Raw genomic sequence first — 19,333 nt, 5'->3', positions numbered from 1 at the left:
GTCGCAGCATGTAGAGGCTTAGGACATCACTTCATCAAATAATTAATTTGAGAATCTGGTTCTGTTTTATTTTTAAGTACATTTCATGACCTGTTTATAGATCTGCAGCTCATATGTGTATGAAATTTTATTTGAAATTACATTTTCACATATATATTATTGTAACCTAGGAAAATTAAGTATAATAGGGGTAAAAGGAAAATGAAGATACGAATGATTTGCAACCGCTGAAAATGTCGTGAAGTCTTCAACACAAACGGAAATTAAGGCAAAATTATAGGAGGAACCTTTATGGAACAGCCACTTACATGAAAGATAACACGCGGTGGATAATATAGAAAGAGTTTGTCATGTTTGCGGTTTAGTTACTATGACAGGGCAAATTGCAACAAAATATACAAAAGATGCCAATTTAGCTCTGTTTACTAAGGTGGTATCATGGGCTTCACTGACTGAGATCAAATCCTAACAGCAGTTTCAGCAGCGTATATTGTACCACAATACTGCATTTCAGCGCCTTGGCCACCATTCAGAGTCTCAGAAGACTCAGCTACATCTATATCTGTATGAATACTCTACAAATCACATTTAAGTGCCTGGCAGTGGGTTCATCGAACCACCTTCACAATTATCTATTATTCCAATCTCGTATAGCGCGCGGAAAGAATGAACACCAATATCTTTCCGTACGAGCTCTGATTTCCCTTATTTTATCGTGGTAATCCCTATGTAGGTCGGTGTCAACAAAATATTTTCACATTCGGAGTAGAAAGTTGGTTATTTGAATTTCGAGAGAAGATTCCGTCGCTACGAAAAACGCCTTCCTTTTAATGATGTCCAGCCCAAATCCTGTATCATTTCTGTGACACTCTCTCCCATATTTCGCGATAATACAAAACGTGCTGCCTTTCTTTGAACTTTTTCGATGTACTCCGTCAGTTCTATCTGGTAAGGATCCCACACCGCGCAGCAGTTTTCTAAAAGAGGACGGACAAGAGTAGTGTAGGCGGATTCCTTAGTAGATCTTTTACATTTTTTAAGTGTCCTGCCAATAAAACGCAGTCTTTGGTTAGCCTTCCCCACAACATTTTCTATGTGTTCCTTCCAATTTAAGGTGTTCGTAATTGTAATACCTAGGTATTTAGTTGAATTTACGGCGTTTAGATTAGACAGATTTATCGTGTAACCAAAGTTTAACGAGTTCCTTTTAGCACTCATGTGGATGAGCTCACATTTTTCGTTATTTAGGGTCAACTCCCACTTTTCGCACCATTCAGATATCTTTTCAAAATTGTTTTGCAGTTTGTTTTGATATTCTGATGAATTTTTTAGTCGATAAACGAGTGTCATCTGCAAATAACCGAAGACGGATGCTCAGATTGTCTCCCAAATCGTTTGTACAGGGTGTTACAAAAAGGTACGGCCAAACTTTCAGGAAACATTCCTCACACACAAATAAAGAAAAGATGTTATGTGGAAATGTGTCCGGAAACGCTTAATTTCCATATTAGAGCTCATTTTAGTTTCGTCAGTATGTACTGTACTTCTTCGATTCACCGCCAGTTCGCCCAATTGAAGGAAGGTAATGTTGACTTCGGTGGTTGTGTTGACATGCGACTCATTGCTCTACGGTACTAGCATCAAGCACATCAGTACGTAGCATCAACAGGTTAGTGTTCATCACGAACGTAGTTTTGCAATCAGTGCATTGTTTACAAATGCGGAGTTGGCAGATGCCCATTTGATGTATGCATTAGCACGAGGCAATAGCCGTGGCGCGTTACGTTTGTATCGAGACAGATTTCCAGAACGAAGGTGTCTCGACAGGAAGACGTTCGAAGCAATTGATCGGCGTCTTAGGGAGTAAGAACATTGCAGCCTATGACTCGCGACTAAAGACGAGGACACGTGCAATGGACGAGGTAACTCTTCGTGCAGTTGACGATAACCCTAATTCAGCGTCAGAGAACTTGCTGCTGTACAAGGTAACGTTGACCATGTCACTGTATGGAGAGTGCTACGGGATAACCAGTTGTTTCCGTACCATGTACAGCGTGTGCAGGCTCTATCAGCAGATGATTGGCCTCCACGGGTATACTTCTGCGAATGGTTCATCCAATAATGTGTCAATTCTCATTTCAGTGCAAATGTTCTCTTTACGGATCAAATTGATGAAATTGTAAATTTTCACAATCAACAGTGTGGGCTGACGAGAATCCGCACGCAATTGTGCAATCACGTCATCAATACAAATTTTCTGTGAACGTTTGGGCAGGCATTGTTGGTGATGTCTTGATTGCGCCCCACGTTCTTCCACCTACGCTCAGTGGAGCACGTTATCATGATTTCATACGGGATACTCTACCTGTGGTGCTAGAATATGTGCATTTACAAGTACGACATGCTTCATGCACGATGGAGCTCCTGCACATTTCAGTCTAAGTGTTCGTACGCTTCTCAACAACAGATTCGGTGACCGATGGATTGGTAGAGGCGGACCAATTCCATGGCCTCCACGCTCTCTTCACCTCAACCCTCTTGACTTTAATTTATGGGGGCATTTGAAACCTCTTGTCTACGCAACCCCGGCACCAAATGTAGAGACTCTTCGTACTCGTATTGTGGACGGCTGTGATACTATACGCCATTCTCCAGGGCTGCATCAGCGCATCAGGGATTCCATGCGACGGATTGTGGATGCATGTATCCTCGCTAACGGAGGACATTTTGAACATTTCCTGTAACAAAGTGTTTGAAGTCACGCTGGTACGTTCTGTTGCTGTGTGTTTCCATTCCATGATTAATGTGATTTGAAGAGAAGTAATAAAATGAGCTCTAACATGGAAAGTATGCATTTACGGATACATGTCCACATAACATATTTTCTTTCTTTATTTGTGAGGAATGTTTCCTGAATGTTTGGCCGTACCTTTTTGTAACACCCTATATAGATAAGGAACAGCAAAGGGCCTATAACACTACCTCGGGGAACGACAGAAATCACTTCTGTTTTACTCGATGACTTTCCGTCGATTACTACGAACTGTGACCTCTCTGACAGGAAATCACAAATGCATTCACATAACTAAGACGATATTCCATAAGCACGCAATTTCACCAGGAGCCGCTTGTGTGGTACAGTGTCAAAAGCCTTCCGGAAATCGAGAAATACGGAATCGATCTGAAATCCCTTGTCAATATTTTCTGTTTCCAATAAGACAAAGACGTCATTAAAATAGAGCTCCTTATACTTTTATGGCAGGAATGAAATATTTTTCTGCTGTGTTGTAAGAAGTTTTACCGAAAAACTCAGCAAGGTGGGCGTCGACGGATTGTTCCCGCACTTCATTGTGCTACCTCTATAGACGTGTGAGCGGCTGCGAGCCGCTGTTTTTTTAATTTGCGGGTTATGTTGTAACACACTGCCGGAAAAAAGTGCAACCCCCTCAAGGACAGGGTCATTTTATTGACAGGTGATGTGGCAGACAGTGCACCATTGCAGAAGTATGTGATGATACACGCACGTCACAGTAAATGGTGCCGAAACATTCATATCAATATACGACGTTCGCCCCCCCCCCCCCCGCCCGCCACATCTCTGCCGGCAACTAAGACGTGTACTCTATGCAAATGACCACCTTCTGTTGCAATTCGGCAATGGTTCTTCCAGGCCCTGCAGAACGAGTAGGTTCCCCCTTCATCATCGATGAGAGATCATCTGATTTTGCTGGGCTGGACAGTTGTTATACTGTACGGAGAGCACGCCACGTCGCAGCAGCCGTAAATGGGCGGGCATTGTCGTGCTGAAAAATCACGTCACCTTCCTGTAGAAGAAATGGCACCAGATAGGGGTCTGTACTATACGGACGTCCAGAAACTGGTCTACAGGTGTGGGAATGTTCCACAGACCACTGTTGAAAGCAGTGACACATCACCGATTCATTGAGCCAAACATCCACTTACTTTCGTATGCTCACGATGCGACCCCCTTGAAATGGCTGAAGCTGTTCAACAGGAGTATGTATTCGTTGGTGGTACATTGTTGTACCGTAGAATGAATATTGCAAACACTCTTCGCTTCTAAACCCTGCACTGATATGGCCTGCAGAGTCAAAACACAGGCTGAAATGGCAGGTCTTCTCAGTGCTGTCTGATCGACTATGACCGTGACAAATGAGACACTAACAATATAACCCCTCAATATGCACATATTATTACCCTGATGGAACTGAACACTATCCTTCAGGATCTTTCATTTTTTTGTGGTATTGCATTATTTATAATCATAATAACAATAATATCGTATCACAGTAACATACAAATGTTCATGAAAGGCAGTCCAACGTATTGTTTAGAGCAAGCTGACGCACCAGTAGCAACTGTAGGCGATATTTAGTATCTGACTCTTAGTCAAGGGAGGTTTAGTATTTTCCCTGCTTGTATGGTTTATTTGGTTCGGCGGTCACTTATAGATATGTACTCTGTTTCCAGGTTGCGGTGCGAGTTCGGCCATTGCAGCCGGGGGAAACAGGCCGGGTGCTGCACGTCGTCGACGATACGGTGAGTAGAGACACGCGCTCATCCATGTTCTTCCAAAAGAAAAATTTGGAATACAGTATGTACTGCTTTAATGCGTCGACCGTCATAAAAAAGTCTGTTACGTTTTGTAGACGTTACCGTCTTCATTATGTAAAGAGGCTGAAATACATTTTCTCTGGCACCCTCCGTAAAGTCTTTTAAGGCCTACACTTACCTCCTATGTAAGAGACAGTAACAATAGCACTATTGCGACGTGCGTGCTGTAAGGGGCTTAGCAAAATTGAACGTTTTGACTCTTTATAAATTGCCTCAGTATTGTATAAGTCTCAAGAGACCTATTCGTTCAAAAAATAAATTGTTATAAAAATATCGTTAGTAATATATACTGTATGAATCTGAGGTTTTTCGTTAAAGATTTCGAGTTTGTCTCATGTGGCACCCGCTTCCTGGTCTTTGACTGCACAAAGAACGGAATCAAATGATCTTGTATTCATCATTCTATACATTCGTCTTTCTGTCAAAATAAATTGCTGTTAATGTCCAATTGTGGTGTATTAAACTTATTCCGTAGTTCGTTCTCAGGTTGTTGAACCTCTAGCGCGCTGTACACTGAATGAGAACTCATAAAGAAATAAGAGTATGAAGTGGCTGTAAACAGCAAATACATTTTTAATTGTATCCAGATTTTATGTTAAAAGACATCCGTTGCTGTAACAAACAAAAAGCCTGGCGACTTAAAATAGCCACTTTCATTAATATAGCCTTTTCTATTGATGTGGCGCCAAATTTATTAGGGTACCAAGAATTAAATTGCTTTTTGCGTGTGGTATCATAATTTCGCAATTATATCTGTGGCATTTTACTTCTATCAAGAATCCCAGTTTGCGTATAGCTGCTGTTAACGTCAACAACGACGTTACGGAAATTAGTCATAATTATACAACTGTTGCTTTCAAGGCACTCTAGCTGTTAAACACTTTTCTTCTTTATATAATTTCTCAGAGATTTATTGATGCATCTGTGCCATGTCTTCCAGAGCCGTTTGTTCTGCTGTCTGAATGTTACACTGTTACACTTCACTTAGTCAAACAGCTGTAGACTGATATTAAGGTTATACGCTTACTACTACTACCCAGGCTTTCCTTGCGGCAGTCAACTGAATCGATGTGAGAGAGTCAGTAATTGAAGAGGAAATAAATAAAATTCTATTTTCCCTCTGTATTTACCGTACGAAAATTCAGTCGGTGCAGATACACATTTATTATCAGAAAACAAAACAATGAAATTACGGCACACTTCATTTGGGAATAGCTCTTTTCGCGTACAATTTTAGTTTTAGAAAACTATTCATTCGGTCATAGTACACAAACCAGACCATGTTTTGTATATACCAATGTACGTAGGGGCTCATGAAACAAATGAAACAAACAGCAATATGATCTCACAACTATATTAATGAGTCACATATAGTTGCAACTTTTTTTGAGTGGGACTACGCAATTTTTTTGCCACAATAATAACTTATCTCTATGAGATTATTCTTTTGTGGATCTATCAAGAAATTAAAAATTAAGGCGTATGTAGGTCTAACACGAAATTAAGGAGTAACGGAACGTTTAATACAGGATTTTTATTGCTGTTGCGGCCTCTGTGTGTTGCAGTACCAGGAAGTTTACGTCACACTCCAAGCGAATATAAATTGTGTATATGAGACAGAGGTAAGAGGAGGAATGGCTGTTTCATCCCTCAACTAGCTTTTCAAAATTCTTCAAGTGTGATGAATAGTCCTAGATAGAGTAAATAAGAATCATTTCAACAGTAGTCAGGTTATAGGCATAATTTTCAATTAGAGTGCGATTTTCACATGATACCTTTCAGCGAAGAATCATATGTGTCTAAATGAGGATGCAAAGATGTAATCCATTTTACAGAAAGAGTTAAAACCCATAGCTATCATTGTTTATCAAACTGTTTATTGTTGAACACCGCAAATATGAAGTATTAAAATTGTTTGTTTCAGTGGCATAAAAAAGTTCCAGGAGGCATTTATAAGAGTATATAGTATTGGAATTAGTCATTCTGAAAGCGGTTCTGTTCTAATACGCTGTCTAATCTGTATTTAGTTCATATGCACGCGAGGTGGTAATTTATCGTTTGAGAATGAGGGGACTAAGCTGTGAATGAATTAATTCCTCGCTGACAGCACCTTCCGGTTAATTCTGATTCAAACACCTTGTTACGGCTTGTAAATACTTTATGAAATGCATGACACACAAATGTTGTCTTTATTTATATTTTATTCATCTATGAGTAGGTGGGTCTCCTATTTTCTGTTTTTTTTTTCTCTAAAAAGTCTTTAAACTGAGTTAGTACCTTTCAGCTATGTATGTTAGCATAAATTGTGTATTTTCTGTGTGGTATTTACCCCTTTCTAATAACTGTTATATTTTATCGTAAAAATATTACTCTTCAGACTTTATGAATATAAAGAATGTTTTTATTGTAGAGTAATTGACTACATAAAAGGAAATAAAATAAGAAAAATAACAGGAAGAGAAATAAGGGAAAAAATCCCCTATGTAATGTAATTTTAAATGTTAACTACTTTGTCTTTTTGAAAATGTTTGATTGGAATACATTATTTGTTGTGAGATATATGATTAGTGTTATCTTCATCCTGGCTGCAAATGTTATATATTTGTGATCTTTGATCTTTTATTTGTTTACTATGAGTTCTGGTCTTGTAATGTCAATGTATTTCACGTGTTGGTTCTCTTCAGTTAGTTGCTATTCAGCCAGATATGATACTTGAAATGTTTTGACAAGCAATATTTTTTGCAGATTAATTTTCCCATGTAGGTAATTTTTCTGTTATTGCAATCAATACAGTGCAATGACCCTGAAGGACATTTCCATCCTGCTTTTGACACGAATTTTGATTCTTATTTTGCACAGGACTATGAACTTCGTCTATGACCGAAACGGTCGGAAAAATATAAATAAAGTCAGCATTTGTGTGTCAAACATTTTAAAAAGTAATTCTGATTCATTGTTTTCCAAAGATCTTGATAATCATCAATACTTCCTCTGTAATTATGGTATATTTAATAATAATTTAATCTCATTGTGAATAATTTCAAGCTGATATAAAATAACACAAATATCTTTTTCTAATTTCAAAAGAGCGTAAGTGAGGAGTATGAATCAGTATCCCCATAAAAGTAGATTTTTCCATGCCCTGGGACTCGTATTTATAAGTATGATGAAGTTCGATAGCTCTACACGAAAAGAGAACATGAATGATGATCATATATAGGAGGTTACAGCAAATCGGTTGTATGGGTCTGTGTAACATTCTGTCTCGTTCTTTTGTTTATTTATTCTTTCAATAACTGTGTAAATATTGCCAAGTAACTACATTGTCTGGACATTCGGATATGTAATAATGAACTTGGAAATCTTCTGAAAACTTGCACCTTAGTAGTGATGCAGTTTGTTTTCAGGAAAATCGTTCTATTGTGACTTTCTCTGCGACGTAGGTCTACTGTATATGAAGAGAAAGTCATGGACGTTATTCTGCATACAGGGTGTCCCAGAAATGTTGCGGTTGTCTTAGAGGGTTTGTAGGGGGTGTCTTGAGGGACAGATCGAGGATAGGCGCTCTCGTCCAGAAACACACTCCAATGGCGCTAGAGAGGGTCAGAGCTATAGGCGCTGGCGCCTGCCGATAGGCCACCCTTTCCACAGCAAATGTGACATCGAACGCTAACGGACTGTCGGCGGCACGTCACGCAGTGCCGTTTGTTATTCAGTGATCGTGACTGATTTCACGATCGCCAGTGGAGATGATGCGTAGGCAGGCCTTATCTCCCACAAAAGGAATTGTCTTTTGCCATGGTGGATGACGGTTTGGGACATGGGCTTCCAACTGCGGTTTATTTTTCTATTCTTTATTTTCTATTGAGAGTGTTCTAGGAGAAAAATAAACTGCAGATGGAAACCTGTGTCCAAAACCGTTTCCACCAAGGGAACAGAGCATCACGGAAATAGGAGACAAGGCCTTTGTACGCAGCAGCTAGCCCCACCTTCTCCACTGGCGATGTGCTACACTCCCATATTACTTTCCCAGTTCGGATGCTCTCTGCTCCACTACCGACTCTACAAGTGGACATTACTCGAACAGCCCGCCCTGTCTAGAGAAGGGAATGCAAATAAAAAAGGAAAGCTTGATGGTACAGTAACCAGTGAATGCTTTTAAGGTAAAATCTGAATTCCAGCTTGGTTGTGGGCAATCGATTTATTTTTTCGTTTCATGAAAATTGTTGGATTAGTGATGCAAAATATACGCTGGCATTCATTATTACTTTCCACAATCATTTTTAACATCTGCCCTACAACTCAATAAGGCTGCAAAAGCACACAAATTTAATCCCAAACGCACTATGACACCTGAGTACGGGACAAATATGCAGAACAAAAAGATGCCAAACAGCTACAGCTGGATCAGTTAGGCATTTTTATAAGTCCTTCAAATTTTCAAATTGTGTCAGATGTTCCCAGAATATCACTTATCGTATTTCAGAGTACAAGATTGTGTATTGTAATGGTTTGAATCCAGTTCCTAAAATCTGTTATAAAAATAATATAGAATGCACATCCGTAAAAGAAACAAGTGAAATGGAACGTGGAAATAATAAGAAGAATTGATGAGCTTTTGACTTTAGGACAGCTGGAAAGAATGACTGGATGGACAGTAAAACAAGTAATCAAAAGAGTAAAAATGACTAAGAGTGATTTTAGTAATCTGAATAGTTTTTAAGACTAAGCTTACAATGTGTCTCAAAATCAAAGGACATTTTAACAACGCCCATGTATAGCAGTAAGATATGATCGCTAAATGCAAGAATGAATAAAAAATTCTAGATTTTTCTGTAAGCAATGGAGAAACACACGTCGGGAATTAGTAGGAGCGATAGGAAAGCAAGCAAACGTATGAAGGAACAGACTGGAATGAATTATGTTATAACGATTTCTGGCGTTATCTATACGTGGGACTACTACTAAATCTAAGCCCCCTTTCATTGTGATACCAGTAGACCACAAATTCATATTTTGAATTTATTAATGTGATATGATGAATTCAATGGCTGCAGTAAATTCCATGTCCCTTGTCCCGAAGATCACTTGTGCTCTCAGGTCTTATAGTTATGTGCAAGGTCAATAATGATAAATAAAACATGCCTTCATCCAAGTCCTCATTAAAGTTCCGTATGACTGTCATCAAAAATGTTAACCATCTGTTGCCAATTTACATTTGCGTGTATTCCATAAAAATAAGAGCACTGTACGTCCGTCACTTTTATGTTTCAAACTTCTTCGAATCGGTTTCACTTTTGTAAGAAGGTGGACAAATACATATAACTACGATAACTTTGTTTTCTTTTTTTTTTTTTTTAAAAAAAAAGCTTTTCTATAGCCACGATATAAGCAATGTGGTTTGAAAGACAATTAAAAACTTATACCAGATCATTCGTCGCCCGAATGACGAAATATCTAAGCTATGGCGGTCAGATGTCAAAAATATGGTAGAGCAAAAGTTGGAAGTCAGAATGATAAATGTTCTTTTCATAGCACAAAAACGTGAATGCGTGCTGGGAAGAGCTAGGGATGTGAGAGAAGGGTACTAGCCTCTCGGCTTATTTGGCAGCTCCAAAGACAGTTAACCAATGCGTCTTGACATATTCGTGCTTTTTTACGAGTTAACTCTACTTCCCAGACTCAGTGAGCTCTTCTTGCAAAAAGGTGTTAGCACACCTGCATCTTGCAATTTACAGTCTTCAGTCCTGATCTTATGCCTAAAATCCAGAACATTCGCCAGACAAGTTAAGCAATATATAATATCATATGGCTGAAGAGCATACATGTAATAGCCAAAAAAATTTTCTGGAGGGACAAAATTTCTGGGGTAGATTTATTTCTGGTGGCATGACATCATGTATCGTGTGTGCTTTACTTGACTCGACGTGTTATATTACATGATATGGGTATTAATAATAAGTAAAATAGCGCGAACATATCAAAATGTTTTGATTTCAATGTCTTTGAAGCTGCCAGATAAGCCGTAAAGCTTCTTTGACATCCCTAACTATGCGCAAGATATATTCGCATTTTTCTGCTATGATAGGAGTATGTTTCATGCTGGCTGTAATGTTATCATAAATATGTCTTATGTATAAAAAATTGAATTCTCACGATATCAAACTTTTAATTAGGTTCAAAGAATTCGTTGGTAGGTCACGCGATCGAATTTTCTTCGATAATCGATGATGAAATCATGTCACAGACTAAATTGATGATGAAATGGAGGTGGGTGGCACATGAAACAAGGCGAATGGATAGCAGGAGGCCAAGGAAATTCTTTTGTGGATCCCAACATGCAAGATGGTTTAGTGAAGGGTGACTATATCAGAAAACATGCAGATGCTACGTAGATGTCTGTAGCTGAATGAAATGCAGTTTAGCATCTAGCGGAGACATTTATACGGAGCTGTTTCTTAAATCACTGACGAAGATATTCGCTTAATCAAAACGGAAATTTTAAGTGATGTAAGGAATAAAATCTGTGTAGTCTAATGTCACTACTGAATGGTTCGACTAAACAGTTGTGAGGAATTGCCAGAGAAGAGAAGACAAGAGATTCCTAGTTGTGTTGTTCTACTAGGGCCATAGTTCAAAAATGGTGCAAATGGCTCTGAGCACTATGGGACTTAACTACTGAGGTCATCAGTCCCCTAGAACTTAGAACTACTTAAACCTAACTAACCTAAGGACATCACACACATCCATGCCCGAGGCAGGATTCGAACCTGCGACCGTAGCGGTCGCGCGGTTCCAGACTGTCACGCCTAGAACCGCTCGGCCACAACCGGCCGGCTAGGGCCATAGTAGTTTCAGAGCAGACGGGGCGTATCGCCGGTAAAGGAAGACTAGTACTCACCGCATAGTTGTAGGCCGATGAGCCAAGAGCGTGTTAGACTTGTGGAGGTCCATCGTTCTTGTGGACCTAGGATAGCGGCTGAAGTCTAGCACTGCCGTACCACCAAAGAAATTTATTTCAAGTAACTAGTTTCGACGCAGCACTTACGGCATTTTTAGCTCCACTATAAACCAGAAGAGTTTTTTCATTCCTCAGCCCATGAATTGTAGAACACATAATACTAGTTGTCGCGGATGCTTACATTAGGAGTGTGTACTCTAAAACGTTATGTCAGCACATGGATATGATTACGTTGTACAATACACACTCCTGCTGTGTACAATCCACGACAATTAGTATTATAAGGGTTATACGTTACAAGGGACAAGGAATGAAAGTACTCTTTTGGCTTAAGGTGGACCTGAAGATAGCGTAAGCGTTATGCCGAAACTAGCCGTTTGAAATAAATTTCTTTGACGATACACCGCTCTGCAGCCACCTGTCATAGATGCTCACAACTGCTGCGCGCGAACAGCAAACCAGTTTCACCTTTCCCGAGATGCTCCTTCCCAGAAGTAGGTCGACAATTATCTGGCCGTTGTCAGAGTTACTTATGTCAGCGTATTTCCCCTTTTGCAGCCCGTGTCATCGCTAGAATGACTCCTCATTCGTCTCTGCTACGATTATACTGTTTCCTTACCGCCCCCCGCACCCTCAACATCACCAGCCGGCAGTCAGACTCGTGGTCGACAACACTCATAATTTTTGGTTACTAGTACAAACCACGGAGAGAAAAATTTAATAAAGTCTTAAGTTGACGATTAAAGTCACGCTGATGGCTAAGTTATTAGTGAGGGAGCAGTAGCTTAGCTCGACGAACAAAACCAGTATTCGCCAGAAGCAGTGTATTGTAACCACGAAAAATCTAAAGCCGGGTGGCAGGAGGCTTTCTTAGTCTCGCTCCTTCCGAGTAGGTGTACGATGGACCACTGCGCCACCATACTCGCTAAAGTACGAGCGTTGTCCAGAAAGTAAGGCAGCGCATTTTTTTTTCTCAGCCAAAAACAATGCTACGAATGCAAAACGTTACGTACAATATGTATTATTTAATGTCTCCTGAGTGAGCGCGCTAAGTTTCCGTCATTTCCGACAGATATTGTAGCTGCCGGACAGTTTCAAAATGGCGCGTGTAGTTGGTGTACGTTACAAGCAACGTGCCGCCACTGAATTTCTCACTGTAGAGAAAGAAACTGTGGGGAATATTCATAAATGCTTGTGCAAAGTTTATGGAGCGTGTGCTGGCAACAGAAGTGCAGTTAGTTGCTGGGCACGGAGGGTGAGGTCATCAGAAGGCGGTTCGGCGCAGCCCCACGATTTCCAGCGCTCGGGGAACCAGCCACGGCTGTCACACCTGACATGTTGCAGGGAGCTGATGTTATCAATCGCGAGGACAAATGCATTACGACTCGGCAGTTGGCGCTGCATCTGTCAGTCAGCAAAGGAAGTTCCCACAGTGAAGCACTGGCTCCCATTTCTATTTCCTGCGCGCTTAACAGTGGAATTCAAGTTGCACTCTAAATAATGATGCCTTCCCGTACATAAATTGTTTTGACTTTTCTGTACGTTAAATCAATGCTTCCGAAGACCATATATTTTTGGATTTTTTCAAATTTTTGCTGCTGTCGCTTCGCGTTACCCTGCCTCCTCTTCCTATTTATCGCATTCCTAAGTGGCTTATGTTGCTGTATTCATGAAGTTCCCTGAACACATTTTTCTTCCTTTTTTCGTCGATCAATAAAAGTATTCCTTCTGTAACCCAAGGTTACTTTCCATGCACTTACATTTGTCTGTTCAACTTGCATGATTGTCGCAGTTTCTGAAGTCTCAAACAACTTCAAATGCATATAATCATCTATTAGTAATTCAGTATAACACTTCTTCGCACACTGGATCTTCCGGGCTTGTCTCTTTAACTTCAGGTTGTTCTTCAACATTACTAACTGTGGTTCGAATCTTTGTATGCTGCTGGGTACGCCTTTTAAATCTTTGTATGCTGCTGGGTACGCCTTTTAATCCAGTGTCTGATTTTACAATCTCTGTCTGAACATGTTGTAATTCAACTGAAATCTTCCCCTAACTAGAGGTATTTTCCAAGCATATCTCCTGCTCTTGTGATTTTTGACCGGTGTGTTGACTATTACCAGCTGAAATTTATCGCAGAACTCAGTTAGCCTTCTCCACCTCTCATTCCTGCTACCAAGCCCGTATACTCTTGGAACTCTTTCTCCTTTACTTCACCTACTACTGCATTCGAATCCCCAATGACTATTACATTATCATCTCCTGTTACATACTGAATTACCTGTTCAATATGCTCATATGGTTTCTCTGTCTCTTCATCTTCTGCTTGTGATGTCGGCCTGTATATCTGAATTATTGTTGTTACCATTGGTTTGCCATCGATTCTGATGAGAACAGCTCTGTCACTGTTCACATTAACTTTTACTGTGTCTTACGTTCCTATTTATAACGGATACTATTCCCGTTGTAGCGTTTTCGGCTGCCGCTGGTATTACACCATAGTCGTATTCGTCCTACCAGAAATCGTTCTTACCGTTTCACTCTATTCACACCCACAATATATAGACTGAGTCTTTGTAGTTCTCTTTTAAGATTTTTAGCTTTCCTACCATTTTCAAACTTCTGACATTCAGCGCTACAATTCGTAGTGTGGTTTTTGCTAGTTATTCAATCGTTTTCTCATGGTTATGTCACGAAGATATGAATGGGGAATAAATAGGGAATATTTTGCCAATGGCCAATGGCCGAGCGATTTTAGGCGCTACAGTCTGGCACCGCGCGACCGCTACGGTCGCAGGTTCGGATCCTGCCTCGGGCATGGATGTGTGTGATATCCTTAGGTTAGTTAGGTTTAAGTAGTTCTAAGATCTAGGGGACTGATGGCCTCAGCAGTTAAGTCCCATAGTGCTCAGAGCAATTAGAAACTTTTTTTCCAATGGAGAGTTCATCATGACACTTTCTCAATTACAGGCCACATATCCCGTTGATGTGCATTGTGTGTCTTTAATGCAGTAGCTTCCAGTGCCTGCTACATTCTCGTGTCGTTGATCATTGCCTTTTATGGGCAGTTTCCCTACCCAAGAACAACAGGTTACCCTGAAACACTGTCCGCTTCTCCGCCCTCTTTGACAAGCCCGTTGCCAGAACGAGGACGCCTTCTTACAACGGTAGCGTTCGGCCGCCAGCGCTTATGTCTTTTATTCAAAGTTTATGCCTTGGCTGAGATCGAACCTGTGACCAGAGACGTTGTCATTATACGTCAAACACACAACTCCTGCCCCACGGGTATTTATGAAAAAAGTTACATTAAAGAGAGTCGAATAGATAGAATGGCTTGACACATATGACGACTGAATACTGTAGTTGAAGGACCAGTGGAAATAAAGAGTAGCAGGCACAGGCCCAGGTATGAATATAAATTATTGGTGACGTTGGACGAAGCAGTTATGCCGAAATGAAGGCAACGCCTGGCAAGCGATAATACTGGAGGACAACATCGCTGTTACCTGAAGACTGATGACTGAAACAACGGCAGCAGCAACATATCAGACGACAGAGTGTGTCAAATAAGCTCCAGCGTGAACATAAGTCTTTCGGTAAGAAACTAGCAATAATGCTCGGACGCTACTGCTTGCAGGAAGTTCATATTTATGCTGTTTAAAAACGAAGTTCCTGCTCTCTCTCTCTCTCTCTCTCTCTCTCTCTCTCTCACACACACACACACACACACATACACACGCACGCACGCACGCGCGCGCGCACGCATATATATGTATATATACATACACAACGCGCGCGTATGCTGATACTGTAAACTGGTCATGATTTCGATCTTAAACCTATTAAATATTCAGCCACGTCTGACTGATACTGATCATTTAAGTGCAAGCGAGTAATAGTGAATATTCAGTTCGATCCGACTAGTATTGAATAATGCATCTGATTACGCCTGAAATATTTAAGCGCAACGGAAAAAACGGAAAAAAACTTTATCTACCAAAAGATTAATCCATAAGGTACATTAAAAAAGCACAACAGACAAAGTCATGACTCGCAAAAAACTACTTTACTGTTCTTTAACTAAAAATACAAAAAATTGTTCAAATGGCTCTGAGCACTATGGGACTTAACATCTGTGGTCATCAGTCCCCTAGAACTTAGAACTACTTAAACCTAACTAACCTAAGGATATCACACACATCCATGCCCGAGGCAGGATTCGAACCTGCTACGGTAGCGGTCACGCGGTTCCAGACTGTAGCGCCTAGAACCGCACGGCCTCACCGGCCGGCAACTAAAAATACACTCTGTATAACCAATTTAACTGCATAAATACAGCCTAAACTATCTGTCGTATCAGTCTGTATCAAACCACAGTGGAGATCTTAAAAACGCTCTGAGGTTAGAGGACAGTTATCCACCCACCTGTAATCTTGTTAGTAAACTGCTTTATACCGGTAAAGAAAGCTGAAACAAAAGTGATGCTACGCTTTATCGAACAACAAGTGATCGTGTGATGGACCAGCTTGGTACTGACACGTTTCTAAGATTTTGTATCTTTGAGACTGAAAAGGTTATGTATAAATTGCATTTATGTATACTTCGATAAGTTTTATGATCCTCTTGGTAAAATAGTGACTCGCTTTGGAAAGAGAACATTTCTTTTAACATGAAAGATCGAACTGCAGAGACATATGGCTTGTAGGTAACAAGATACAGATCTGAATACAGAAGAACAAAATTGAGGAGAAGAAAAATAGAAGTATATTGTTTTCATGCTCCACATACAATCCCAAATTAAGTTTAGCTCAGATATTCGCCTCTTCATCACACAGAGCAACTAGTGCATGCCAGGACTAAACCATTCAGAAAAATCGGGAATTCTCATCCCTGAAACAAAACCCACAAAATATACTTACATTTCAAGAGCAGCATATATCAGAAACTGCACAGACAACAGCAGGAACGACATAACTGAGAAAACGTAGAGGTAATGATTTAAATAAATGGTAATAGTCCAGACGATCATTCGCGTTCTGTACATATGAGTGAAGAAATTTTACTTCCTCGCAGTTAAGCCTAAAGAAGTGTCGAAATTGGCTATGAAAAGAAACTCGCAAACACCATGAAACCGCAGCACTTGTCTGTAAGGATCCAGAATCTGGAACTTATTAATTACAACGTGGTAAGACGAAAGGGCTCAGTGGTCACTGACAGCCACCAATTAGTCTCCAAAATATCACGACATAACACATATTTCGACAAACTCCTAATAGTTTGCGAAATATATATAGCCGTAATGCGGTCACAGTTATGGTATCTGAATGTACACAAGCGAACAAAGAAAGACGCTACAGTTATTGAGTGGGTACGCTAGTTCAGAAAGTGCTATACATACAGAAATAATCTACCATAAAATATAACGAGGCAGTGCATTAATATGATAAATAAGCGAAATAATATGATAACTAAGTAGTCAGGTGAGGACGTGGGCTCAGAAGAAGCACCACTAAAGAAAAGACTGGTTATTAACTCCATGACTCAACTAGCAAGATATGGTTCAAACTGTTAATCTGGGTGGAGATCGCTAGTGGCAACTGTAGTCAAAGTTCATCCTCCTACTTCGCACAAGTAGCGAATATCATCAGATTACTGCGAAGCAGCTGCTGCGTTGCTGCACCCAACTGTGCCCTCTCCACGACTGCATGGCCCGAGGGCTGCTTTGTTTGCTGTTTGCGGCGAAAATCCTTCCTGATACCTGCAATGGCCGAGATGAAACACAATTCCCTGTCCACAGCTTCTGTGGGTCTGTGGCGGCTGTACGGAGCGACATTTGTGCGGAGATGGAATCTGTTGGCATTTATGCGGACCCCAAGACACTTCAGATATTTTTTTGGTTTCAAATTTATTGGATTCACCAAGTCTCAACCAAACTGTCACATTTCAACCGAATGTAGACCTCGTCTAAAGATGGACAGAGCAGCCTGAAACTGGTAAAAGTAAAATAAATCATCGTAAAGAGGTGACTGATCACAGTTTGTCCAACATTTCAACATCTGGTAGATCTCTTAAAACTAATTCCCAGTAAAATGTGTCGTAGAGCACAGCACGCTATGCTATACTGCTGGACAGAAAACAAATTCTTAGCGTGCCTCTGTAATACCTGTGAATGGCCCCTTATCCCAGCAACAACCTTAGGCTCCGAGGAAATGTCTCTCCAAGCACGTCACTCGACACAAGTGTTCCAACCCAGATTTTGCTGAGTGTCTTATGCACAGTTCACGTGATGCCTTTGACCAACACGACAGCTAGAATAGGGACAAGAATGAAAAACTCTTTACCAGAAATAGGAAGCTCCCTTTCGCGAAGTCGTGTAGACGTGCAACACGATATACAGAATCTGAGATTAGTCACAAATATTAATAGCAGTGGAAAAAATTTATAATTATACATGGTCACTGACTCAGTGTTTTACTGTAGGTATCTTTCAAATGCAAAAAAGACAAAATCCGTGACCGTGATACTGATGTGACTGCAGTCAGAATGGATCATTTCATCGCTGCGGCACTTGATGGGGAACGGTGGCGGTCCCATCGCCCTAGTTGCCTTTTACACCTGGAAAAGATATCCGGGACTCATATAGCAGGCTGAGTGCACCATGGGTCGTCCTGGAGGGACTGGAACAAGAAAAAAATCCCTGCCCCTTTCCGGGACTGGAGCTGGGACCTCCAGGGAATGTAACCATCGGAGTATCTAGAGTTGTAAACTACCACATGCTACTGTAGACTATCGTAAGTAAGCACGGACTACGGTAGTTTTCCTTGTGGCCTTCGTCAGCTAAGATCGAAACTGTGCCACTTGTACATTAGGTATGTTACTTACGTATTGGGCTTTACTTCATTTAGACATCTTTGTTTACATATGCGGTCAGTGTTTCTCCTAGAAACTGGAAGAGGTGAATCGTCGCGGACTCAGTGAGAATATATAAAGGGCCGTGTAACCTACGAAATATTTTTGTTCTACATAATTATCCTCTTCCTGTTACCTAAAAAAACACAGTGTTTATAGCAAATTGAAATTGTCAATGTTTAATTAATGTTTTACACGAAAATTGTTTGATTTGTAATGTGAAACAAAGGGATGTTGTAGTAAAAGTTAAAAAAGTACATGTTCATCATATAGCAGTAGAAAACGTAATTTCCTCAAGAAAAGGTAAAATTAAAGGAAGACCGCAAAACAAAAACGTATCACAAACCGCTTCATTACTCCATCGAGCTTGTATAAAACGTGTTTCTCTTATTCATACACAAGCTTTCGCACTTATCAATAATAACAGGAAACTCTTGCCTTTGATCATGATGAACAATCTTCTATTGAATACAAAATAAGAAAAATAGTTGTACAGATTTTTTTTATGTTTGTGCATGTAAACTGTACTTGCAACAAACTTAATTGCTCCGGTTACATAAGACAGAAGAAGTTAAGCAATCAAGGGTCCTCGAATCCTTTTGCGGTAGCATGCTTCAATAAAATCTTCTCTGTTGACGAGCTGTGTCACTTTGAATAAAACACTGGAGTTTTCGATAGCTGTCTCCGTCTTCGTCATCGGGAGTTAAGATCGCTGACTGCTAGGAGCTGCCCAAGTTGTCTGCCATGCATGCGTCACTTCGACCCTCTCTGGAAGCTTCCAGACGCTGCCATTACATCTGTATAAGCGGACCACCGTGCCAGCCCTGG

The 19,333-nt window shown here is 40.4% G+C and overlaps 1 protein-coding gene across 1 annotated transcript in view; it reads left to right on the top strand.

Moving 5' to 3' along the window:
- The window catches only part of LOC126162095 (kinesin-like protein KIF19), a 585,325-nt gene that overhangs the window by 38,027 nt on the left and 527,965 nt on the right, over window positions 1-19,333 (top strand). The window contains exon 2 of the mRNA XM_049918372.1: window positions 4,492-4,560. Coding sequence (XP_049774329.1) covers window positions 4,492-4,560 — 69 coding nt within the window. The remainder of the gene's footprint in view (window positions 1-4,491; window positions 4,561-19,333) is intronic.

This window comes from Schistocerca cancellata, chromosome 2, assembly GCF_023864275.1.
Source record: "Schistocerca cancellata isolate TAMUIC-IGC-003103 chromosome 2, iqSchCanc2.1, whole genome shotgun sequence".
Taxonomy (NCBI): domain Eukaryota; kingdom Metazoa; phylum Arthropoda; class Insecta; order Orthoptera; family Acrididae; genus Schistocerca; species Schistocerca cancellata.
The sequence above is the reverse complement of the archived record's forward strand: the minus strand, read 5'-3'. Positions and strand labels throughout refer to the sequence as shown.